This window comes from Bufo bufo, chromosome 2, assembly GCF_905171765.1.
Source record: "Bufo bufo chromosome 2, aBufBuf1.1, whole genome shotgun sequence".
Taxonomy (NCBI): Eukaryota; Metazoa; Chordata; class Amphibia; order Anura; family Bufonidae; genus Bufo; species Bufo bufo.
In genome coordinates, this window is record NC_053390.1 from 24,850,792 (window position 1) to 24,877,772 (window position 26,981).

A 26,981-nucleotide genomic window follows, 5' to 3' on the forward strand; every position below is an offset into this window, starting at 1 on the left:
AAGAAAATGGAGCTGAATTTTCTAAATTTCACTTTTTGGGCAGATTTTCCATTTTAATCCATTATTTTCTTTAACATATTGAGGTTTAACAGCCAAACAAAATTCTTTATTCATTACCCTGATTCTGCAGTTTACATAAACACCCCACATTTGATCATAAACTGATGAAAGGGCAAACGGCAGGGCGTAGAAGAAAAGCAGCGCCATATGGTTTTTGGAAGGCAGATTTTGCTGAACTGGTTTTTAGATGTCATGTCCCATTTGAAGCCCCCCCGATGCACCCTACAGTAGAAACTCCCAAAAAGTGACCCCATTTTGGAAACTAGGGGATAAGGTGCCAGTTTTATTGGTACTATTTTGGGGTACCTACGATTTTTAATTGCTCTATAATAAGTATTTTGTGAGGCAAGGAAACCAAAAAATGGCTGTTTTGGCAAGATTTTTATTTTTCACAACATTCATCTGACAGGGTAGATCATGTGCTATTTTTATAGAGTAGGTTGTTACGGATGCAATGATATCAACTATGTCTACTTTCTTTGTTTCAGTTTTACATAATAAAGCATTTTTGAAAAAACAATTATGTTTTTGTGTCTCCAGGGTCCACTCTGGAGCGTGAACTAGACAGTGACAGCAGGAGCGAATGGACAACAGGTACCAGAAGGTACCGATGGCACATAGGCATACATAACAAACAGGCAAATAATGATACAAGCAGGAGTTCACGCAAGGAAGCAGGAGTGGCAATGAGCAGAGAAGGACTTGCTCCACCAGTAGTAAACTGCATGGCCTTGTCATGCCACTCTGCTGCAAAGGCTTGCTGAACACAGACATATGAATACAAAACAGGGCAACTAATAATACAAGCAGGAGTTCACGCAAGAGAGCAGGAGTGGCAATGAGCAGAGAAGGACTTGCTCCACCAGTAGTAAACTGCATGGCCTTGTCATGCCACTCTGCTGCAAAGGCTTGCTGAACACAGACATCAGAATAAACACAAAGTAACTAAAACATAACTGACAGAACAGATAACAGAAAGACAGGAAGGAAGACATCAAAATGGACGGGAAAGAGGACGCAAATGAACAAGTAGGGAAACCCACAGAGCACAGACAGACACAGATCCCATGGGTCAGCAGCATGGGAGAGAGAGTACAAACCAGGAGCAGGACAAAGACAACACACACCAGGAGAGCTGACACAGAACTGAGGAAACCTCAGCCTTAGGCCTCATGCACACGACCGTTGTGTGCATCCGTGGCCGTTGTGCCGTTTTCTGTTTTTTTTCGCGGACCCATTGACTTTCAATGGGTCCGTGGAAAAAACGGAAAATGCACCGTTTGGCAGCCGCATCCGTGAGCCGTGTTTCCTGGCCGTGAAAAAAATATGACCTGTCCTATTTTTTTCACGGCCAACGGTTCACGGACCCATTCAAGTCAATGGGTCCGTGAAAGAACACGGATGCACACAAGATTGGCATCCGTGTCCGTGATCCGTGGCCGTAGGTTAGTTTTTATACAGACGGATCCGAAGATCCGTCTGCATATAAGCTTTTTCAAAGCTGAGTTTTCACTTCGTGAAAACTCAGAACCGACAGTATATTCTAACACAGAAGCGTTCCCATGGTGATGGGGACGCTTCTAGTTAGAATACACTACAAACTGTGTACAAGACTGCCCCCTGCTGCCTGGCAGCACCCGATCTCTTACAGGGGGCCGTGATCAGCACAATTAACCCCTTCAGGTGCGGCACCTGAAGGGGTTAATTGTGCAGATCACAGCCCCCTGTAAGAGATCAGGGCTGCCAGGCAGCAGGGGGCAGACCCCCCCCCCCCTCCCCAGTTTGAATATCATTGGTGGCCAGTGCGGCCCCCCCCCCTCCCTCTATTGTAATAATTCGTTGGTGGCACAGTGTGCGCCCCCCCCCCCTCCCTCCCGCTATTGTAATAATTCGTTGGTGGCACAGTGTGCGCCCCCCATCGGCCCCCCCTCCCTCTATAGCATTAACAACATTGGTGGCCAGTGTGCGGCCTCCCATCTCCCCCCCCCCCCCCCCCCCCATCATTGGTGGCAGCGGAGTTCCGATCGGAGTCCCAGTTTAATCGCTGGGGCTCCGATCGGTAACCATGGCAACCGGGACGCTACTACAGTCCTGGTTGCCATGGTTACTTAGCAATAGTACAATAGTAGTAGATTCATACTTACCTGCTCCAGGCTGCTGCTGCGATGTTCGTGTCCGGCCGGGAGCTCCACCTACTGGTAAGTGACAGGTCTGTGCGGCGCATTGCTAAATGAACTGTCACTTACTAGTAGGAGGAGCTCCCGGCCGGACACGAACCTCGCAGCTCCCAAGCTCCCAGGTAAAGTATGAATCTTTTACTATTGTACTATTGCTAGTAACCCGCTGCCACCAATGATCGGGGGGGGGGGGGGGAAGATGGGAGGCCGCACACTGGCCACCAATGTTGTTAATGCTATAGAGGGAGGGGGGGCCAATGGGGGGCGCACACTGTGCCACCAACGAATTATTACAATAGAGGGAGGAAGGGGGGGGGGCACACTGTGCCACCAACGAATTATTACAATAGAGGGAGGAGGGGGGGGGGCCGCACTGGCCACCAATGATATTCAAACTGGGGAGGGGGGGGTCTGCCCCCTGCGGCCTGGCAGCCCTGATCTCTTACAGGGGGATATGATAGTACAATTAACCCCTTCAGGTGCGGCACCTAAGGGGTTAATTGTGTTGATCACGGCCCCCTGTAAGAGATCGGATGCTGCTAGGCAGCAGGGGGCAGTCTTGTACACAGTTTGTAGTATATTCTAACTAGAAGCGTCCCCATCACCATGGGAACGCCTCTGTGTTAGAATATACTGTCGGAAATGAGGTTTCACGATCTCACTCATATCCGACAGTATATTCTAACATAGAGGCGTTCCCATGGTGATGGGGACGCTTCAAGTTAAAATATACCATCGGATTGGAGAAAACTCCGATCTGATGGTATAAAAGGGACTCCAGACTTTACATTGAAAGTCAATGGGGACGGATCCGTTTGAAATGGCACCATATTGTGTCAACGTCAAACGGATCCGTCCCCATTGACTTGCATTGTAATTCAGGACGGATCCGTTTGGCTCCGCACGGCCAGGCGGACACCAAAACGACTTTTTTTTCATGTCCGTGGATCCTCCAAAAATCAAGGAAGACCCACGGACGAAAAAACGGTCACGGATCACGGGAAAACGGAACCCCGTTTTGCGGACCGCAAAAAAATACGGTCGTGTGCATGAGGCCTTATATACAGGTTCCATGGGTGCAGCAGAGAGGCCACACCCATGTAACAGACAGAGGATTAACTCCTAATAGGAACACAGGGGAGTTAACCCATACAGAACCACAAATGACACACAGAAACAGAACTTCAGCGAGGAGCGCCGAACGAGCAAGAACGGAAGGTCACAGCCAGAGATAGTGGCTGTGACATCCATAGTCTGATAGCCATAGCTTTTTTATTTTTTGACCAATTGTCTTAGGGTCTCATTTTTTGCGGGATGAGGTGATGGTTAGATTCGTACTATTTTGGGGGGCATATGTCTTTTTGATCGCTTGGTGCTGCAATTTTTGTGATGTAAGGTGCCCAAAAATGGCTTTTTTGGCACAGTTTTTATTTTATTTTTTTATAGTGTTCAGCTGAGGGGTTAGGTCATGTGATATTTTTATACAGCTAGTTGCTACGGATGCGGTAATACCTAATATGTATACTTTTTTAAATGTATTTAACTTTAACACAATAATAGCATATTGGAAACAAAATAATGATGTTTTAGTGTCTCCACGTTCTAAGGGCTATAGTTTTTTTAATTTCGTAAGCGATTTTCCTATGTGGGGCTCATTTTTTGCGGGATGAGGTGATGGTTTTATTGGTAACATTTTGCACTTTTTGTGATGTAAGGGGACAAAAATGGCTTTTTTGACACAGTTTGTTTTTATTTTTTTATGGTGTTTCTCAGATGGGGTGGATCATGTGATATATTTATAGAGACGGTCGTTACGGACGCGGTGATACCTAATATGTGTCGTTTGTTTATTTATTATTTTTTATGACGGAGAAAAGACAATTTTTTTTATTAAAATTAAAAAAAAATATTTATATTTTTTTCACTTTTTTTTTTACACTTTTTTATTTATTTATTAAAACCCATCTGGATTTTGAAGATCCAGTGGGCCTGATCACTATACAGTGCATTGCAATAGTCATCTATTGCAATGCACTGTGTAGTCAGTGCTACACTTACACTTGCCTCATGCACACGTATTTTTTCACGGTCCCCAAAATGGGGTTCCGTTGGTCCGTGACCGTTTTTTCGTCCGTGGGTCTTCTTTGATTTTTGGAGGATCCACGGACATGAAAAAAAAGTCGTTTTGGTGTCCGCCTGGCCGTGCGTAGCCAAACAGATCTGTCCTGACTTACAATGCAAGTCAATGTGGATGGATCCGTTTGACGTTGACACAATATGAAAGTCAATGGGTCCGCAGAAAATCACGGAAAACGGAACAACAGCCACGGATGCACACAACGGTCGTGTGCATGAGGCCTTAGGCTGATCAGACCCTCATACATGGCAGCCTGGACACCTTTGTAAGGCGTCCGGTTGCCATGGAAACTATCTGGCCGCTGCCATTGCAGCAGCAGAGGCCCGATGCAAGAGAGAGGGAGCTCCCTACCGCACAACCCCATGGATGCCGTAGGCGGCTGCTGACCGCAGCAACTATGGGGTTAAACGGCCTAGATCAGTGCCAGCACCGATTTTGCCCGTTGCAGCAGAGTGTTAGCTGTAAGTTACAGCAAAAACTCTCTGCTGCCATTCCTGGGCCGCTGCCATCAATGCTGGCACAGAGGAGCAGGGGGAATGGGGGAAATGGCGGCATCTTGGGGCACTAAAATTACTGGGGACGCAGAAATCATCAGGGACACGGCGGCACATAGGGGGTCTTACCCGATTTCAGGCTGTTATCTCCATAGTGGAGATCACAGCCTGAAACCGGCATTTTTACATTGCCGCACTCCGATTGGAAGATGCATGGACTAACCAATCGGAGCGATCGTCGGCAAGGGACCACTCTGATTGGTCCCTTGCCGGCATTACTGGACTGTATGCTGTCTGTGACTGTAGCAGGGCAGGGACAGAAGCTTGAATCCAAGCGTTTTGCAGCGCTTGGATTAAAGAGCTGCCATGACATTTATACACGTGCTAGCTGCACGGGGTAACATAGTACATAAGGCCGAAAAAAGACATTTGTCCATCCAGTTCGGCCTGTTATCCTGCAAGTTGATCCAGAGGAAGGCAAAAAAACAAACTGTGAGGTAGAAGCCAATTTTCCTCATTTTAGGGGAATAAACAATTCCTTCCCGACTCCAATCAGAATAACTCCCTGGATCAACGACCCCTCTCTAGTAGCTATAGCCTGTAATATTATTACACTCCAGAAATACATCCAGGCCCCTCTTGAATTCCTTTATTGTACTCACCATCACCACCTCCTCAGGCAGAGAGTTCCATAGTCTCACTGCTCTTACCGTAAAGAATCCTCTTCTATGTTTGTGTACAAACCTTCTTTCCTCCAGATGCAGAGGATGTCCCCTCGTCACAGTCCTGGGGATAAATAGATGATGGGAGAGATCTCTGTACTGACCCCTGATATATTTATACATAGTAATTAGATCTCCCCTCAGTCGTCTTTTTTCTAAAGTGAATAACCCTAATTTTGATAATCTTTCAGGGTACTGTAGTTGCCCCATTCCTGTTATTACTTTAGTTGCCCTCCTCTGGACCCTCTCCAGCTCTGCTATGTCTGCCTTGTTCACAGGAGCCCAGAACTGTACACAGTACTCCATGTGTGGTCTGACTAGTGATTTATAAAGTGGTAGGACTATGTTCTCATCACTGGCATCTATGCCCCTTCTGATGCAACCCATTATCTTATTGGCCTTGGCAGCAGCTGCCTGACACTGTTTTTTGCAGCTTAGTTTGCTGTTTATTACAATTCTAGTGATTTATATGCTTTCTTTTTGTCATTTATTGCTTTCTTTACAGTTCTGTTTATCCACATTGGTTTATTTTTGTTCCTTAACCTTTTATTTCTATACGGTATGTACCTCTCACAATTAGATTTCAGGATGCTTTTAAAGATATCACATTTTGTGGCTGTATTTTTATTTTTGAGGACTTTGTCCCAGTTACGCCTATGGCCTCTCGTGGCTAAATTTAGCTTTTTTGAAGTTTGGTATTTTTGTTCCTCCCTGAAGAAACCCTCTTTTGAATGATAATTGGAAGGTTATTACTTTATGGTCACTATTTCCCAGGTGTCCCCCAACCTGCACATCTGTTGTTCTGTCAGGCCTATTGGTTAATACTAAGTCCAGTATGGCCGTCCCTCTAGTCGGATCCTGAACCAGTTGGGAGAGGTTTTTGTCTTTGGTTATTGCCAAGAACCTGTTTCCTTTATGAGATATACAAGTTTCAGTTTCCCAGTCTATATCTGGGTAGTTGAAGTCCCCCATCATAACCACCTAATTATGATTTGCCGCCTCGTCTATCTCGTGCAGATAGCACGTATATAGCCGTATTTCAGTCGTGAAGGGGTTAAGTAGGGGTTGATGTCCGGGGTCCCCATCATGCCTGCCTTGACTGAAGCAGGAGGGGAGCTCCCGAGAGGAAAGGATATAAAAACCATGTTGAGTAAGCCTTTGTCTCTCTTCGCTAGGCGTGTTCTCTTTTCAGTTTGGGTAGGAAACAGGAAATCTCTGAGAACTTGTAAAGGTTCTTCATCTTAACATTGTTAGTCATGTGATGTCATTGTCAGATCACAGGCTATGTGTGTGAAAGGAGAGTGAGTGATAGGAGCACTTCTGTTGCGATTCCAAGACATGGAAAACCAGAATAAAGTGTGATATAGCGCCAAATGGCAATCCTCAGGTGTTCTCTCTGGCCACTAATCCCTGGGTCCACTGGAAACAGATCAGAAATTGATCCTTGCAGAAGTGACGGTTATCTACTCTCGCCCACAAGTTGGAATAGTGATCTTTTGAGACTGATTTTTGACCCAGTGAGGTGCAAACAGCCATGAGCAAGAATGTAGTATAGACAGTAGGACAGGATTCTATGCGAGGGTGTCATGTAGGTAGTAAACAGTGCATCCCCAGTCTCTACCAAACCACTGTCCTTACCTACTTGGACGATCCACCCTGAATGGTGGTCACCAACTGGTCGACAGTCCCTCTACTGACTAAGTGCACAGGACCTAAGTCCCGGCAAAGTCAGAACACAGCAGCAGGTCTGAGATCAGACATCTAAAGTGAAACCAAGTGAGTGGGAAAGAAACTTTCTTTATACACTTTTATACAAATTACATTTTTGCAAGCACTGAGGAATTGCCCCCTGTATTTTCTAGGAACCAGTTTCTATTTGCTGTTTGCAATTGTGCACCTCAGTGTGTTATAGCCGTGTTACTGAACACATTGCCACAAGATAAGAGGTGGATACAGCAGCAAAGTTGCATTTCACATCCGTAACGCAAATTATAAGTGTTAGGACTTGTTAACATCACCGTTATGCATTCCTTATTGCTGTCCGTTATAACATGGTTATAACGGAAAATAGCGGAATCCATATGCTGGACGGAAAACAAAGTCCTGTTGATGCTTGCCCAGAGACTTCTGTTATGATGGATCAAATCTTAACCCCTTCACTACCGAGCCACTTTTCACCTTAAATCCCACGCCGACTTTTGCAAATCTGACGTGTCACTTTATGTGGTGATAACTTTCAAACGCTTTTACTTAACCAAGCCATTCTGAGATGGGATGAGATTGCTTTCTCGTCACATATTGTACTTCATGACAGTGGTAAATTTGAGTCAAAATATTTCATTTTTATTTATAATTTTTTTCTCTCTAAATTTTAATTTCTTTGCTTTTAAAACAGAGAGTGATAGCTTCTAAAATAGTTATTACTTTACATTTCCCATATGTTTACTTCATGTTTGGATCATTTTGTAAATGAAATTTTCTTTTTTTGGGACGTTAGAAGGCTTAGAAGTTTAGAAGCAAATCTTGAAATTTTTCAGAAAGGTTCCAAAACCCATTTTTTGGGGGTACTTTCACGCTAGCGGCACAGACCTCCGGCAGGCTGTTCCGTCGGGTGAACAGCCTGTCGGATCCTTCCTGCCGCTAGTGACCGTGTGCCCCCGGACTGCCGCTCTGTCCCCATTGACTATAATGGGGGTGGTGCGGAGTTCCCGGCGAGGCACGACAGCGCACGATGAGATGCCGGAATAAATGTCGGACATGTCGTAGTTTTATTCCGGCAGCCTCTCGCCGTGCGCTGCCGTGCCTCCGCTGGGGACGGAGCGGAAGTCCGGGGGCACACAGTCACTAGCGGCAGGTTGGATTCGACAGGCTGTTCACCCGATGGAACAGCCTGCCGGAGGTCCGTGCCGCTAGCGTGAAAGTAGCCTAAAGGACCAGTTCAGAACTGAAGTCACTTTGTGAGGCTTACATAATTGAAACCACCCTTAAATGGCCCCATTTTAGAAACTACACCCCTCAAGGTATTCAAAACTGATTTTACAAACAAGAATTAAAGGAAAATGTAGATGAAATTTCAGAATTTCACTTTTTGGGCAAATTTTTATCCATTTTTTCCAGTAACAAAGCAAGAGTTAACAGCCAAACAAAACTCCATATTTATTGCCCTGATTCTGTAGTTTACAGAAACACCCCATATGTGGTCGTAAACGCCATATGGTTTTTAGAGGGCAGATTTCACTGGGATAATTTTAAGTTGCCATGTCACATTTGAAGACCCCCTGATGCACCCCTAGAGTAGAAACTCCTAAAAAATACCCCATTTTGGAAACTACAGGATAAGGTGGCAGTTTTGATGGTACTATTTTAGGGTACATATGATTTTTGGTTGCTCTATATTACACTTTTTGTGAGGCAAGGTAACAAAAAATAGCTTTTTTGGCACCATTTTTATTTTTTGTTATTTGCAATGTTCATCTGACAGGTTAGATCGTGTGGTATTTTTACAGAGCAGGTTGTTATGGATGCGACAATACCAATTTTTGGGGTTGTTTGTTTCAGTTTTACATAATAAAGAATTTTTGTAAAAAATGTTTTTTAGTGTCTCCATATTCTGAAAGCCATAGTTTTTTATTTTTTGGGTGACTGTCTTATGTAGGGGCTCATTTTCTTTCGGTATGAGGTGACCGTTTGATTGGTACTATTTTAGGGTGCATATGACTTTTTGATCGTTTATTATTACACTTTTTGTGATGTAAGGTGAGAAAAAATGGCTTTTTTGACACAGTGTTCATCTGAGGGGTTAGGTCATGTGGTTATTTTATAGAGCAGGTTGTTACGGGCGCGGCGATACCTAATATTTTTATTTTTCTTATTTTTTTACATTTAACACAATAAAAAGCATTTTTGAAAAAAAAAACATGTTTTAGTGTCTACATAGTCTGAGAGCCATAGTTATTTTATATTTTGGGCGATTGTCTTAGGTTGGGCTCATTTTTTGTGGGATGAGGCGACGGTTAGATTGGTTCTATTTTGGGGGACCTACACCTTTTTGATTGCTTAGTGTTGCACTTTTAGTGATGTAAGGTGACCAAAAAAAGTTTTTGGGCACAGTTTTTATTTTATTTTTTTGACGCTGTTCACCTGAGGGGTTAGGTCATGTGATATTTTTATAGAGCCGGTCGATACGGATGCGGCTATACCTAATATGTCAACTTTTTTTTTTTGCCTATTTTTTTGATTTTTTTTTTTACTTTATTTTATTTTGGGAAAAAGCCGCTTTTTATTTTACTTGAAACTTTAAAAAATTTTGTGAAACTTTATTTTTGTAACTTTTTTTTTGTCCCACTCTGGGACTTGCACTTTTGGGGGTATGATCCCCTTTACAATGCATCTTCAATACTTCTGTATTGTAATGCATTGGCTGTAAGTGTATTACACACTGTAATACAGGGAGCTGAATCTCACAGGCTGTCACAGAAGGCAGCCACGATGCCTAAGGAAGGCATTGGGTTGCCTTTCCTGCCATAGGTTCCCTGTCACAGCAGGATCCCGCACGTGCTGCGGTCAGCTCTGACCGTGTGTCACGAGGGTGTCAAGAGCCACGTCTGACTCCGTTATACCAGGGGTCAGGAAGTCGCAGCGGGTGGCTGCGCGCTCTATGTCTAAAGATAGCTCTGTTACTTAATGGTAGCTTTCCTGGTTTGCCTTGCAATCCTTTTTGTCTTATTCAGGGATCCGTAGCTTCTTCTCCTCAGCTGTTTCTTGTCCGGCACTCCCAACCTCCTTTATATTCTCCCTCCCACTTCTCTGGTTGCCAGATATAGAGCTTCCTGCCTGGACTTCTATACTGACCCACTGGAGCTGAGTTGCTGTTATCCCTGGTTGTCGTACCAGAGCATTACCCTCGGGATCCCTGTTGGTTGTTTGTTGTCGCCCACCTGGGACTATATGTTTTGTCAGTATTGTCTGTCTTCTCCCTAGTGTTTCCCTTTAGTGTTAGTGGTGCGGACTAGTGTTCCCACCGCCCTAATCACTATGTAGGGCTCATTTTAGGGAAAGTCAGGGTTTAGGCACGTGATCGGCGTACGGGTGAGAAACCCGTCTAGGGACGTCAGGGCAGTCAGGTGCCAGCCTCAAGGTGAGTTAGGGGTCACCATCTTTCCCTCTCCCTTGGACAGGGCCTTCCTTTTCCCTCCCTTTGCGTCACGTATGTGATCGGCACGCCGGTCGTGATACCGCGGCAGTCGAGGTTTAATGCGCCGGCATAATTGTTTTCACCGTTGTCGGCGCATACAGCAGGGGTCCGGCTATCAGTGACTGCTGGACCCTTGCCGCTTATCGGGTGGGCGCAGCTCCTGCACCCACCCGATCAGACCGCATTACATGTACGGCGCTGATAATTGTGTCCCGCATTTCTGCGACGTACATGTACAGCGCTGGTATCCTACTGGTTAAAGATAAAATCCCTGACTTATCACTTGTGATTTAACCAGTCTAGTTTTTAAGATATCCTTGATTCTGTTAGTATCTATCTACACTATTTTCAAGTAAATTTAACTTGCCTTAAATGATGAAAGAAAGTCCCTACAATATATTCGACCTATACACTATAAAAATTAGGTATTTAGATAGTCAAAGGACTGTATCCGGTATATATTTTTTATAGTACCATTTGTCTACAATTTACAAAATCCTCCATCCTTCTAAACAAATGCCTAGCATTGACTCAAATTTACACTCTAGGCAGAATATTTAAATCAATGTAGTCGGTGGAAGATTTTTCTTTATATTTCTGATGACAAGAAGGCTCAAATATATAGTGAATGACAATAGTCCTATGAATATTAGAACAGTTCCTTCAGTACAGTGGGCATTGACCCATTTAAACTAAGAGAGGCAGGGCTCAGTTATATTCATTAATAACCGGGATCCAATTTGTCCTCAGAATTAATACTATGACCTAAATATCTTCCTTTCTGTCTTTCTATTCCCACCCACCTATTTCCTAATAATGATAAAGGAATTACCTCCTAACAACACAAGGTAATTACAACCTGATTTCTCCAATAAATTAAGGGTTTATGGAAAACTTGGTCACTCACAGATCTGAGATATATTTGATCTGAAGGCTTCTCAATCAAGGTTATAGTACAATAACACTTTTCATAACATTACCCGATGGTAGACACTTTGACATGGGATAGGTTTTATTATTTGGGAAAAGTGCCTGGATGTTGTTTTTTTTTTTTGAATGCAATGATGTGGAGGTGCCAACTTCTAATATTTTATTCAGAATAGAACATAAATCACGGAACAAAAGTTTAAACTGAGAAAATGTACCATTTTAAAGGGAAAAATATGTTGAATCAGAATTTCATGTTGTCAACAAATCCCCAAAAAGTTGGGACAAGGCCATTTTCACCACTGTGTGGCATCTCCCCTTCTTCTTACAACACTCAACAGACGTCTGGGGACCGAGGAGACCAGTTTCTCAAGTTTAGAAATAGGAATGCTCTCCCATTCTTGTCTAATACAGGCCTCTAACTGTTCAATCGTCTTGGGCCTTCTTTGTTGCACCTTCCTCTTTATGATGCGCCAAATGTTCTCTATAGGTGAAAGATCTGGACCGCAGACTGGCCATTTCAGTACCGGGATCCTTCTCCTACGCAGCCATGATGTTGTGATTGATGCAGAATGTGGTCTGGCATTATCTTGTTGAAAAATGCAGGGTCTTCCCTGAAAGAGATGACGTCTGGATAGGAGCATATGTTGTTCTAGAACCTGAATATATTTTTCTGCATTGATGGTGCCTTTCCAGACATGCAAGCTGCCCATGCCACACGCACTCATGCAACCCCATACCATCAGAGATGCAGGCTTCTGAACTGAGCGTTGATAACAACTTGGGTTGTCCTTGTCCTCTTTGGTCCGGATGACATGGCGTCCCAGATTTCCAAAAAGAACTTCGAATCGTGACAAACAGTCTTCCATTTTGCCACACTCCATTTTAAATGATCCCTGGCCCAGTGAAAACGCCTGAGCTTGTGGATCTTGCTTAGAAATGGCTTCTTCTTTGCACTGTAGAGTTTCAGCTGGCAACGGCGGATGGCACTGTGGATTGTGTTCACTGACAATGGTTTCTGGAAGTATTCCTGAGCCCATTCTGTGATTTCCTTTACAGTCCTTCTGAAATATGGCCTGCAGGGGGGGTTTGTCAATTGGTTAAAGATCTTGTATGCAGGGGCAGAGAGTTTCCCGCTGGTGAACGGTTGGTCTGGCAGCCCTTTTGAGGTTGGGTCTGGATTCCGCCAGGGTTGTCCATTGAGCCCGCTCTTATACGTGTTTGCGATTGATCCTTTTATTAAGAGGATTGATCGAGGACCGTTAGCGGGAGTCAGGATGAGTCTGGAGGAGCCAGAAGCCACTCTGAGGGTAGTGGCGTATGCCGATGACGTCACTGTTTTCGTGTCCTCGGGAGGGGAGGCGGAATACGTGATGTCGGTGGTAGAACGCTACTCAGAAGTCTTCGGGTCCGTGATTAACCGGGATAAGTGTGAGAGTCTCTGGTTGGGAGGGGGTGATCCATCTTTCGGTCTCCCGGACACCCTCCCAGAGCCCCAGTCGTCAGCCAAAGTCCTAGGCGTTCAATTCGGCCATGGGGATTATCCCACCCAAAATTGGGAGAGCAGGCTCACGATCGCCGCTCAGAAGGTTGACCAGTGAAAGGGTTGGTCTTTGACCCTCAGGGAAAGGGTGAACCTGATCAAGACTTACCTTCTCCCTTTGCTTATCTATTTGGCCAGTGTATGTGTCTTGCCAGAACCTCTCTGGACTCGGGTTTACAGTCTGTTCTTCCAACTGTTATGGGGGAATAGGCTGAACCTAGTCAAGAGAGAGGTGACATACCATACGAGGAGATTAGGGGTTTGGGTATGGTCAACCCCGTGGTGTTCCTTGTGAACACCTTTGTTAAGATCAACCTAGCAAACCTCTGGTAAGAGAGGGCTCCTCCGTGGGTAGTCTCTTGCAGGGGTTGGTTTCGGCCTTTCTTCCAGGAGTGGGAGACAGGAGGGCAAGTGAAGGATTTGCGTACACCTCACGGATATCTTCCGGCTTATGTCACCCCGATTCTGAAGGTGATCCGCCTGTGGGGTTTGGGAGTGAGGGAAATCAAGACCCAGTCAAGGAGATCCCTTGACGAGAGGGTCTTGTTGACCCACTTCCAGAAGCCCCTGGCCCTTAAGGATTGCCCAAGCCGGGATCTAGACAAGGGGTTACAGTTGTTAAATTTGGCAAGGATCCCCTTGAAGTTTTGGGACTTGGCTTGGCACTGCTTTCACGGGAAGCTGTATGTAAGGGACAACTTGAAGTACAGGAACTCTGATGAAAGGGATTGTCCCCGGGAAGAGTGTGGCAACATACTGGAAAGTATGGAGCACTTCCTGCTTCAGTGTCCCTTTAATACAGAGGTATACAAACGGGTGGGTTCATGCATTGGCTGGCCTAGGCTAGCCAACCTCTCCTATGCGGAATGGGCTTATGGAGCATTCAAAGGTTTGGGAAGAAGGGACCCATGCACAGCTTTTATACACTGCTCAAAAAAATAAAGGGAACACAAAAATAACACATTCTAGATCTGAATTAATTAAATATTCTTCTGAAATACTTTGTTCTTTACATAGTTGAATGTGCTGACAACAAAATCACACAAAAATTTAAAAATGGAAATCAAGTTTTTCAACCCATGGAGGTCTGGATTTGGAGTCACACTCAAAATTAAAGTGGAAAAACACACTACAGGCTGATCCAACTTTGATGTAATGTCCTTAAAACAAGCCAAAATGAGGCTCAGTAGTGTGTGTGGCCTCCACGTGCCTGTATGACCTCCCTACAACGCCTGTGCATGCTCCTGATGAGGTGGCGGACCGTCTCCTGAGGGATCTCCTCCCAGACCTGGACTAAAGCATCTGCCAACTCCTGGACAGTCTGTGGTGCAACGTGACGTTGGTGGATAGAGCGAGACATGATGTCCCAGATGTGCTCAATTGGATTCAGGTCTGGGGAACGGGCGGGCCAGTCCATAGCATCAATGCCTTCGTCTTGCAGGAACTGCTGACACACTCCAGCCACATGAGGTCTAGCATTGTCTTGCATTAGGAGGAACCCAGGGCCAACCGCACTAGCATATGGTCTCACAAGGGGTCTGAGGATCTCATCTCAGTACCTAATGGCAGTCAGGCTACCTCTGGTGAGCACATGGAGGGCTGTGCGGCCCTCCAAAGAAATGCCACCCCACATCATTACTGACCCAATGCAAAACCGGTCATGCTGGAGGATGTTGCAGGCAGCAGAACGTTCTCCACGGCGTCTCCAGACTCTGTCAGGTCTGTCACATGTGTTCAGTGTGAACCTGCTTTCACCTGTGAAGAGCACAGGGCACCAGTGGCGAATTTGCCAATCTTGGTGTTCTCTGGCAAATGCCAAACGTCCTGCACGGTGTTGGGCTGTAAGCACAACCCCCACCTGTGGACGTCGGGCCCTCATATCACCCTCATGGAGTCTGTTTCTGACCGTTTGAGCAGATGCATGCACATTTGTGGCCTGCTGGAGGTCATTTTGCAGGCCTCTGGCAGTGCTCCTCCTGTTCCTCTTTGCACAAAGGCGGAGGTAGCGGTCCTGCTGCTGGGTTGTTGCCCTCCTACGGCCTCCTCCACGTCTCCTGATGTACTGGCCTGTCTCCTGGTAGCGCCTCCATGCTCTGGACACTATGCTGACAGACACAGCAAACCTTCTTGCCACAGCTCGCATTGATGTGCCATCCTGGATAAGCTGCACTACCTGAGCCACTTGTGTGGGTTGTAGACTCCGTCTCATGCTACCACTAGAGTGAAAGCACCGCCAGCACTCAAAAGTGACCAAAACATCAGCCAGGAAGCATAGGAACTGAGAAGTGGTCTGTGGTCACCACCTGCAGAACCACTCCTTTATTGGGGGTGTCTTGCTAATTGCCTATAATTTCCACCTGTTGTCTATCCCATTTGCACAACAGCATGTGAAATTGATTGTCACTCAGTGTTGCTTCCTAAGTGGACAGTTTGATTTCACAGAAGTGTGATTGACTTGGAGTTACATTGTGTTGTTTAAGTGTTCCCTTTATTTTTTTGAGCAGTGTAGTTAGCATAGTGATCAGGTACTTCACATGGAACGCACAGTGTTTAGTTTCAACCCAGCAGAAAGTCCTCCCTGTGGAAGAGGTGTGTAGGAACATTCTAGGTGACCTGGCGAAGGTTCGCTCTCTTGAGTGCGAGAAGGTGGGTACGGATGGGGTCTCTTACCTCTGGAGAGGCTTCACCTTTGATGTGCCTTAGCCTCAGTAGCACTTTTCCTGGTGTTGGGCTGAGGCTTTCACATTAGGTTTTTGTTTTGTATTTAAGATGAGTTTTTGAAGAAAGGTTTGCAAATGACTGAACTTGGGCATTCGGGTTTGTATAGATTGATATGGTTGTTATAAGATGTATATATTGTATGATAGGGTAAATGGGGTGTAGTTAGGTTGGGTGGGATGGGGTGGGGGGTTTCATATTTTTGTGTGGGAAAGCCTGCATCCAGCCCTGGACTATGCGGACATGAGGCGAGGGGCTGGGTGTGGGTGGTGGTGGAAGGGCTGGCCTCATGGAGGGACAAGAGGCGGAGGTTGGCCCTGGGTGAAGGTGATGGGATAGATAGATTGGTAGGGATAGTATAGGTTTGTGTTTTCTCATAAATGTATGTGTGTATAAAAAAATAAATAATAATATATAAAAAAAGAATAATGTATTTTTATTTGATATTTCTATTATAATTTCTATTATGATAATTTCATTTGTGTTGATTATTTATTGTGACAAGTTGTCATTTATTTTCTGTTATAAACAATTTGTATAAATTTGTATATAGTCAGAGTTCAGCCGTGTCCGGATGTTTAGGTTAGGCTAGGTTTATTTTTCTCTTTCATTTTCTCTATTTAGTAGGTATGAATGAGATAGTATGCATGTAGCTGGGCCAGTAGGGTAAGTGTATATACTTTATACCTTGTTTTATATCTTGTTTGGAAATTTTATGGCAAAGTTTTTGTATTTTTGTATAAAATTAAAAAGAGTTCCTCAGTATCTGCTCTTATTCTGTATATATATACACTGCACAGTACCACTTCTCCTGTCCAGTATACTGGGTGTAATCCTCAGTATCTGCTCTTGTTCTGTATATATGGACTAATGGAGAAAAAACTGTTCTTGGTTCATTTTTTGAGTTTCCACAATACATGTGCCAATATATAACATGTAAAGTGTAGACCATGTGTGCTCACCACTTTCTGTTACCAGGACTCTGAAGAAGGTGTCTAAGGTAAAGGGGCAGTCCTGGTGTTTTTTTTCGCATGATGCTGCCAGTTTCTGTTTATTAATTATAAGACAGCCTCTTTAATTTTGTGAAGGGTGATTTTATTTTAAGAGTGCCCTTCAGCACCCAACGAAACAGGAAAGTGTCAAGGTGTCCTCCATTACATGTCACTGCACACACGTGTATACACTGCACATGACGGCTCTTACCTTGTGATATAAGAGGCTGGTGCTCCTCCATTACATGTCACTGCACACACGTGTATACACTGCACATGACGGCTCTTACCCTGTGATATAAGAGGCTGGTGCTCCTCCATTACATGTCACTGCACACACGTGTATACACTGCACATGACGGCTCTTACCTTGTGATATAAGAGGCTGGTGCTCCTCCATTACATGTCACTGCACACACGTGTATACACTGCACATGACGGCTCTTACCTTGTGATATAAGAGGCTGGTGCTCCTCCATTACATGTCACTGCACACACGTGTATACACTGCACATGACGGGTCTTACCCTGTGATATAAGAGGCTGGTGCTCCTCCATTACATGTCACTGCACACACGTGTATACACTGCACATGACGGCTCTTACCTTGTGATATTAGAGGCTGGTGCTCCTCCATTACATGTCACTGCACACACGTGTATACACTGCACATGACGGGTCTTACCTTGTGATATAAGAGGTTGGTGTCCTCCATTACATGTCACTGCACACACGTGTATACACTGCACATGACGGCTCTTACCTTGTGATATTAGAGGCTGGTGCTCCTCCATTACATGTCACTGCACACACGTGTATACACTGCACATGACGGCTCTTACCTTGTGATATGAGAGGCTGGTGTTCCTCCATTACATGTCACTGCACACACGTGTATACACTGCACATGACGGCTCTTACCTTGTGATATAAGAGGCTGGTGCTCCTCCATTACATGTCACTGCACACACGTGTATACACTGCACATGACGGCTCTTACCTTGTGATATAAGAGGCTGGTGCTCCTCCATTACATGTCACTGCACACACGTGTACACACTGCACATGACGGGTCTTACCTTGTGATATAAGAGGCTGGTGCTCCTCCATCATGGCCTCCTTGTACAGATCCTTGTGTCCTTCTATATACTCCCACTCCTCCATGGAGAAATAGACAGTGACATCCTGACACCTTATAGGAACCTGACAACACAATGACACCGTCATCACCCAGACCCCTCCAGTGCTGTTACTGGAGAATTTCCCAGCATTCCCAGCAGTGTCACCTCTCCAGTCAGCAGCTCCATCATCTTGTGGGTGAGTTCTAGGATCTTCTGCTCATGTATCAGGGGGTGAGGGGGAGGCTCTGTGATGGGGTGAGGGGTCCTGCTCCGCCCTCCTGACTCCTGGAGATGGATGATGGGAGTCACACAGTCCTCCGATGTCTTCTTCACTATTGTGTACTCCTGTGGATGGAGAGAGACACTTAGGGAATAAACCCTTCAGGGGCCATGTGCTCTCCTCCGGCCCTTTCCTCCTGGGTACAATGTGCCTACTTACCTTCTCATGGCTCCTACAACATGACTATTGGTCACTGGTCACATGATACATCACTCACCATACTGGGGGCTGATCTTCAGGTTCTCTGTCACTTGGAAGGTCTTGAGGCCGTCATCCAGGTCCCTGGACTCTTCCTATCACTTCCTATGATGGATTCTCCTTCCCGATGTCTGACTTGTTACAGAATACAATAAAGAGGAGAGAAATCTAGAAAAGTTTACCTCTCCGCTCAGCAGGGAGATGATCTCCAAGGTGAGGTCTAATATTCTTCTGCTGATCTCCTTTCTGTCCATCCTTAGTGGTCGTTCAGGAGAAGAGGAGAGAACTGGAGGAGCTGGAGGCTTCTAGTACTGCAGGCGCCTTTATGAGAAGAAGAGAGAAAATCATCCAGGGGACAAGCCTAGATGTCACCTCCAAAACCGCACTTCCTGAGCCTGGAGGGGCCCCGCTTCTCAGACCCCTACCACATAGATTCCAGGGGCCACGAGAGGAGTTGAGAAGGATTCCTTGTGTGTAATGGAGGAGAATCTCCAGAGGTGACATGTCTGAGCTGCACTGCCAGAGCTGAAGGACCTGGGGTGATGTCACTGTCATGTAATTACAGCAGAGGGGTGAGGGGCAGAAACGGATCACATGATAGTGATGTCATCTCAGGTCCTTCACTACCTCTTCTTCTCTCTACTCCTGAGCCACGCCCCCTGCACAGATCACATGACGGTAACGTCACCCCAGGTCCTTCAGCTCTGGCAGTGCAGCAGATACTGGGCAGGTCCTGGTCGGTAGTCAGGGCTCTTGTTCTCTCTGGTATCAGCCATTCCTCCAGCCTGCAGGTAAGATGAGCTGTGAGGAGACAGTGTGGTGGAGAGCTCAGACATGTCACCTCTGGAGATTCTCCTCCATTACACACAAGGAATCCTTCTCCGCTCCTCAGCTTAGTATAATGGGGGGAGGAGTAGTAGTGGGGATAGTGGGGGTTGTCATCATTCTGTGCTGGATGAGGGAATCTGCTCCGTGTGAATGAGGTTTTCACTGCCAGGAGCTTAGATACACACTGCACTGCCAGGAGCTTAGATACACCCGGAGCTCAGGGTTTTCCCGTCAGTGCAGCTTTATGAGGGTCTGAGTTTTGCGGGATGAGTTGTACTTTTTCTCTGCCTCATTATCGGGGACATGGGACTCACTGATTAAACTTTATTCCTTTTTTTTGGAGGGAGAATGAAGAAAACCAGCAATACGAGCCTTCTCCTGAATGAGCCACCAAGGATGGACAGGAAGGAGATCAGCAGAAGAATATTAGACCTCACCTTGGAGATCATCTCCCTGCTGAGCGGAGAGGTAAACTTTTCTAGATTTCTCTCCTCTTTATTGTATTCTGTAACAAGTCAGACATCGGGGAGGAGAATCCATCATAGGAAGTGATAGGAAGAGTCCAGGGTCCTGGAGAACGGCCTCCAGACCTTCCAAGTGATGGAGAACCTGAAGATCAGCCCCCAATATGGTGAGTGATGTATCATGTGACCAGTGACCAATAGTCATGTTGTAGGAGCCATGAGAAGGTAAGTAGGCACGTTGTACCCAGGAGGAAAGGGCCGGAGGAGAGCACATGGCCCCTGAAGGGTTTATTCCCTAAGTGTCTCTCTCCATCCACAGGAGTACACAATAGGGAAGAAGACATCTGGGGACTGTGTGACTCCCATCATCCATCTCCAGGAGATCCTAGAGCTCACCCACAAGATGATGGAGCTGCTGACTGGAGAGGTGACACTGCTGGGAATGCTGGAAAATTCTCCAGGAACAGCACTGGAGGGGTCTGGGTGATGACGATGTCATTGTGTTGTCAGGTTCCTATAAGGTGTCAGGATGTCGCTGTCTATTTCTCCATGGAGGAGTGGGAGTATATAGAAGGACACAAGGATCTGTACAAGGAGGCCATGATGGAGGAGCACCAGCCTCTAATATCAGAAGGTAAGACCCGTCATGTGCAGTGTATACAAGTGTGTGCAGTGACATGTAATGGAGGAGCACCAGCCTCTTATATCACAGGGTAAGAGCCGTCATGTGCAGTGTATACACGTGTGTGCAGTGACATGTAATGGAGGAGCACCAGCCTCTTATATCACAAGGTAAGAGCCGTCATGTGCAGTGTATACACGTGTGTGCAGTGACATGTAATGGAGGAGCACCAGCCTCTTATATCACAAGGTAAGAGCCGTCATGTGCAGTGTATACACGTGTGTGCAGTGATATGTAATGGAGGAGCACCAGCCTCTTATATCACAAGGTAAGAGCCGTCATGTGCAGTGTATACACGTGTGTGCAGTGACATGTAATGGAGGAGCACCAGCCTCTTATATCACAGGAAAACAAAAAAGACCAAGGGTGTCCAAATGGGGAATGAAGAACAGTGTCCACCCAATATGACCACAGAGGACACCCGTAGTTGTGACTCGGTACTAGCTCCCGAGTGAAATAAACAAGGAAATGGAGCTCATAGTACAAAAAATAAAAGTATATTTTATTTGATTATAACATGATTAAAAAAAATATATATATGAAGAAGAAGGTAAATGATATGCCATTAAAAAGTGAATGGGAGCAAATAAAGAGCTCCACCCTGGGATAGCACACGTATCAATTGTAAAACATATGTATATTGATCAAATAGAATGTACATGGTGCAATGACCAACCAATGACCGAAAAAAAGGTAACCTTAAATGCACAGGCGAGTCAACAGTCAAAAATAAACCAACACGGCAGTGAAACAGGGTTTGTATTGCGGGTGCAACATAAAAAATGGAGAGCAAACCACAGTGAAGACCAGGTGTAAGTTGTAACCTAAGTCAAATGCTGTGTAGGTGAAAAAAGAACAGAGACTCACCTGAAAGAGACTGTGTGCTATGTCACCCAGGATGGCGCTACCCCAACGCGCGTTTCGGCGTGCCTTCGTCTTATATCACAGGGTAAGACCCGTCATGTGCAGTGTATACACATGTGTGCAGTGACATGTAATGGAGGAGCACCAGCCTCTTATATCACAAGGTAAGAGCCGTCATGTGCAGTGTATACACGTGTGTGCAGTGACATGTAATGGAGGAGCACCAGCCTCTTATATCACAAGGTAAGAGCCGTCATGTGCAGTGTATACATGTGTGTGCAGTGACATGTAATGGAGGAGCACCAGCCTCTTATATCACAAGGTAAGAGCCGTCATGTGCAGTGTATACACGTGTGTGCAGTGACATGTAATGGAGGAGCACCAGCCTCTTATATCACAAGGTAAGAGCCGTCATGTGCAGTGTATACATGTGTGTGCAGTGACATGTAATGGAGGAGCACCAGCCTCTTGTATCACAATGAAAGAAACAGGTTAGTTTTACCGCATAGGGAATGCCGTAAAAATGAAACTTATAATACTATGGTAGAATTGCTTCTTTTTTGCAGACGACAGAGGTCAGTGGGTAAGAGGAATCCCATAGTAACTGCCTCAGATACAAGTCCGTCAGGATGGGAGCTAACTGCATCTTTCCCACTTCAGGGGAGGCTCTGGAGGAGGATTCTCATCATGTGAGGGAGTTTAGAGCGGTTCTCCTCACGTTCATTTAGTGACCATAGCCCATGTCTACAAACAAGGGGAGACTAGCTTCTAAGGCAGGTCCTGTAAGTTCCTCGGTGCGGCCTCCATAGATCAGACCTGTTTTCCAGCACATCCCACAGATGATGATCAGATTGAGATCTGGGCATCTAGAGACGTCACCGCCTTGATCTGTTTGTCATGTTCCTCATTCCTAGACAGTTTTTGCAGGTTGGCTGGACATTATTCTGCTGAAAGAGGTCACTGCCATTAGGGGACACCACTGCCATGGAGGAGGGTACTTGTCTGCATAATGTTTAGGTAGGTGGTACATATCATACCCACATGAAATCAGGTGTACCTGGTGCAATCTTTTCACCAGATAACTGAGACACATGCCCGGCCGTCCATATGTTGTAACCTGATTCATCAGACCAGGCTGCATTCTTCAGTTGCTAATTTCTGATGCTCAGAAACCCATTTTAGGAACTTTCAGTGGTGGACAGGAATGACAGCAGTGAGCTGTGGGCATATGGCCAGGTCACTGGTTAAATTGTTGTCCTTCCTTGGGCCACTTTTGATAGGTATTAATCACCACATACCCAGTTGCTCAGATCCTTACTCCTACCTATTTTCCCTCTTCCAACATCAACTCCGATCTGACGGACGCCATTGTCACCAGATAATCACTGCACCTGTCAGTGGTATTAATGCTTTGGCTGATGGGTGTATATACTGAGAAGGGTGTAACCGTCCTTGTAATGAATCCTCCTACAATGGAGAATAGGGGTTTCAGCGATCTCCAGGGTTCCTGTTCCTGTTCAGCAGTGCGGCCGTCTCTCTCATGGAGCTGACATGGGCTCAGCGAAAATATCCAGGAATTGTCATCAGATATTTGTCTTTTTCCCCCATTCACTATAACAGCTCCTTAGAGAAAAGAATTCTCTTCCCAGGGAAAGGAGACTTGGAGGAGGATATAGATATAGAACCTTCTCAAACACATCAGAGCCTGGTGGAAAGGAGACTGGGAGTAGTTGTTTTACATTATCCATGTACTTTGTGGGATAAAGGTCTTCACTGTGCTTTCCCTCCCTGGAAATTTACCTCATAAGCAGAGGTGTCATTTGGTGCTGCAGAGTGCTCTTAAAAAGTTGCCTCTGCCCTATATAACTGTATCTTCATCTTTAGAATGTACTAATGTGGAGAAGGAGCTGTCAGCCATCTGTCCACCATTCACTCTCATAGACCAAAGGTTGCTTCAGGCCTGTGGTCTGCTAGGTGCTGGGACCTCGGTACAGGTGGTGAGGAGCACAATATTTTTATTTCCCCTGATAACTAAACCTAGAAGGATCTGAGAGAAGTGTCTGATCTATAGACAGATCTACAGGAGGCCATGTATTCAGTCACTGTGTGCTTGTGTCTCCACAGATGGATCCAGGAGGAGAAATCCACCAGAGAGATGTCCCTGTCCTCTGTATTCCCAGGACTGTCCAGAGGAGAATGTCCCAGAGAATCCTCAGGTAGATGGAGCTGAGCCCTATACACATCTATATAGGGGGGTCCTGCAGTTATAGAGGGGTCATAGATTGTGGGGGTCTCTTATGTGGATCTGTTAGATTTCCCTCCTGTCTGCTGTATTGTACTAAACTGTTACAGATGACAAATCAGGGGGAAGATCTGACTGATATTAAAGTGGAGGATGAAGAAGAGAGGATGATGGGCGATCCCCTGTGTAAGAGTGAGGTGGAGGAGGACATTCCAGGAGATGTCACCACAGGTATGGAATCATAAATGGAGAAAGTGACTTCAGATTCTGTCCTACGTGCCTTGAGGGCAGGAGGAGAATCTGATCACCGGCTGCTGCCAGTGTTTCCTTTATCCAGGTGACAGCAATCAGAGTTGAGAAATAATTGGAGGGGAGCGAGAGTGCTGGATGGGAGGCCACACAGGGGGATGTTGCAGTAGTCCAGGCAGGAGATGATGAGAGCATGCACTAATATTTTAGCTCACTCAGGGGTGAGGAAGGCTCTAATATGAGAGATGTTCTTAAGTTGTAAATGTCAGGTGGAGGTGAGGGTTTGGATGTGTGGCTTAAAGGACAGGGCAGAAACCAATGTTACCTCCAGGCAATGGGCTGCCGAGACTTGAGAAAATGTTGTGCTATTAACTGTGATGGACAGGTCAGGTAGGGGGCCTGAGAGACATGGGGGAAAGACAATGAATTCAATTTTCTCTATGTTGAGTTTTCGGAAGCGGGAAGAGAAGAATTAAGATATTGCTGGCAATCACGCTGTGATTCTTAATAGGAGGGAAGCAACATCTGGGCCGGAGAGGTAGATTTGAATGTCATCAGCATAGAGGTGGTATTGGAAGCCATGTGACTCTATGAGCCGTTGAAGGCCGAATGTATAAGTGGAGAAAAGCAGGGAACCCAGGACAGAGCCTTGAGGGACACCAATAGAAAGGGGGCGTGATGAGGAGGTAGTGTGTGAATGGGAAACGCTGAAGGTTCTGTTGGTGAGGTACGAGGAGATCCAGGAGAGGGCTAGGTCTTTGAAGAGAAGATTTGTAGGAGGAGATAGTGGTCAACAGTGTCTAAGGCAGAGGAAAAGTCAAGAAGGAGGAGCACAGAGTAGTGACTTTTAGCTTTGGCAGCTAGCAGATCGTTGGTGACTTAGGGCAGTTTCAGTGCAGTGATTTAGCCTGAAGCCGTATTGCATCTGATCAAAAAGTGAGTGGGATGAGAGGTGAGAGGACAATTCGAGATGGACATGTTGTTCTAGGAGTTTGGATGCCAATGGGAGCAGTGAAATGGGACAATAGCTGGATAGAAAGGATGGGTCCAGGGAAGGTTTCTTGAGTATCGGTGTGACGGTTGCATGTTTAAATGAAGAAGGGAAGATGCCAGGGGTTAGCGATAGGTTGAAGAGGTGGGTTAGGGCATGGATAACTATAGTGGTGAAGTTAGGGATGAGGTAGGATGGGATTGGGTCAAGGGCACAAGTGTTTGTCAGCTAAACCCTAGGTAGGTATTATAGCATGGATTTTTCTAATGAATCCACCAGCTTCATCGGGTCTGAAAGATCAATTTATTAAAAATGAATTGCAGTTTGTGTTGAGGAATGTGTTAACAGATCCTTTTTAAGTTAACTTGTATTAAGTTGATGCAAAACATTGCCAAATTTATTCGCAGAAGGCAGGTTTGGTTGCCAGACATAGTTGGGTTTTTCAAATTCTTTAACTAGATTTCTGTGATATAAGTGGTGACCGGTGTAGACCAGAATCCTGAACTTTATCAGAGTATTAAACAAAGCCTTATAAGGCTGGAATCGCACATTCAGTTTTTGGTGCACTTTTTTAAACCAAAGCCAGGAGTGCATTCAAAATCAATGGCTTTTAGTTCTCCTTCCTGATGGATCCACTTCCAGCCTGATAAAAATGTTTTGTTTGTCTACATTCTAGTTTTGGGGAAAAAAATACAAATTGATATTTTTATCTTAACAGAAAATCCCAGTATGAATTCTGGGAAGGGAAACCTCATGTTATCACAGAATTATAAAGCAGAAGATGAAGATATCATGTTGCGCTCTTCAGGAGAAAATCTCATTACCCTTAATGTATATCCACAACTTCACAGTACAGATCTATCACATAATCGACCTATTCATGAGGAGCCTTCTCCTGACCAGTCACAGTTTGTTACCACAAGTACAGGTCAAAACAGGGTTAAAAGGTTTCAACATGTTGAAGAGTTACCAAAAAGATCAATTCTTTCTACATACAGAAGAGTTCATACAGGGGAGAAGCCATACTCCTGTTCGGAATGTGTGAAGTGCTTCATAAAGAAATCAAGTCTTGTTAACCATAAAAGACTTCACACAGGTTGCAAGCTGTATTCATGTTCAAAATGTGGGAAATGCTTTACAAATAAATCAGATCTTGTTGTACATGAAAGATATCACACAGGACCGAGACCATATTCATGTTCAGAATGTGGGAAATGTTTAAAAAAAAAATCACATCTTGTTAGACATGAAAGAATTCACACAGGAGAAAAGCCATTTTCATGTTCAGAATGTGGAAAGTGTTTTACAGATAAATCAAATCTTGTTAGACATGAGAGAAGTCACACAGGAGAGAAGCGGTATTCATGTTCGGAATGTGGGAAATATTTTACAGATAAATCGAGTCTTGTTTCCCATGAGAGAAGTCACACAGGAGAGAAACCATATTCATGTACAGAATGTGGGAAGTGTTTTACAGATAAATCAAATCTTGTTATACATGAGAGGAGTCACACAGGAAATAAACCATATTCATGTTCAGAATGTTGGAAATGTTTTACAGAGAAATCAAGTCTGGTTAGACATGAAAGAATTCATACAGGAGAAAAGCCGTATTCATGCTCAGAATGCGGGAAATGTTTTACACAAAAACCAAGTCTTGTTTCTCATGAGAGAAGTCACACAGGAGAGAAGCCATATTCGTGTTCAGAATGTGGAAAATGTTTTAAAACTAAATCAAATCTTGTTACACATGGGAGAAGCCACACGGGAGAGAAGCCATATTCATGTTCAGAATGTGGGAAATGTTTTACAGAGAAATCTAGTCTTGTGAGACACAAAAGAAGTCACACAGGAGAGAAGCCGTATTCATGTTCAGAATGCGGGAAATGTTTTAAAACTAAAGCATATCTTTTAACACATGAGAGAAGTCATACAGGAGAGAAACCATATTCATGTTCTGAATGTGGGAAATATTTTACAGACAAATCAAGTCTTCTTAGACATAAGAGAATTCACACAGGAGAGAAGCCGTATTCATGTTCAAAATGTGGAAAATGCTTTACACAAAAATCAAATCTTGTTAAACATCAGATATGTC

General features: G+C 45.1%; 2 protein-coding genes and 2 long non-coding RNA genes across 6 annotated transcripts in view; 2 read left to right on the top strand and 2 right to left on the bottom strand.

Moving 5' to 3' along the window:
- The window catches only part of LOC120991194, a 29,975-nt gene extending 11,888 nt beyond the window's left edge, over positions 1–18,087 (bottom strand). Inside the window, exons 1-3 of the long non-coding RNA XR_005776547.1 lie at positions 18,044–18,087; positions 10,078–10,082; positions 457–462 (exon numbers count right to left, since the gene is read on the bottom strand). This is a non-coding gene — a long non-coding RNA (uncharacterized LOC120991194). The remainder of the gene's footprint in view (positions 1–456; positions 463–10,077; positions 10,083–18,043) is intronic.
- Positions 1–20,219, top strand: part of LOC120991191 — a 29,165-nt gene extending 8,946 nt beyond the window's left edge. Inside the window, exons 1-3 of one of the 3 annotated variants that reach the window (XR_005776542.1) lie at positions 19,300–19,354; positions 19,746–19,859; positions 20,175–20,219. This is a non-coding gene — a long non-coding RNA (uncharacterized LOC120991191). Of the gene's footprint in view, positions 1–19,299; positions 19,355–19,734; positions 19,860–20,174 lie in introns of those variants that run through there. The other 2 variants (XR_005776544.1, XR_005776541.1) reach the window with 2 other exon arrangements.
- LOC120991124 (zinc finger protein 585A-like) overlaps positions 1–26,981 on the bottom strand; it is a 2,129,672-nt gene that overhangs the window by 1,625,183 nt on the left and 477,508 nt on the right. The gene's annotated exons all lie outside the window — the stretch shown is intronic.
- LOC120991122 (zinc finger protein 501-like) overlaps positions 23,823–26,981 on the top strand; it is a 200,565-nt gene continuing 197,406 nt past the window's right edge. Inside the window, exons 1-2 of the mRNA XM_040420012.1 lie at positions 23,823–23,874; positions 25,602–26,969. Coding sequence (XP_040275946.1) covers positions 25,613–26,969 — 1,357 coding nt within the window. The 5' untranslated portion in view covers positions 23,823–23,874; positions 25,602–25,612. The remainder of the gene's footprint in view (positions 23,875–25,601; positions 26,970–26,981) is intronic.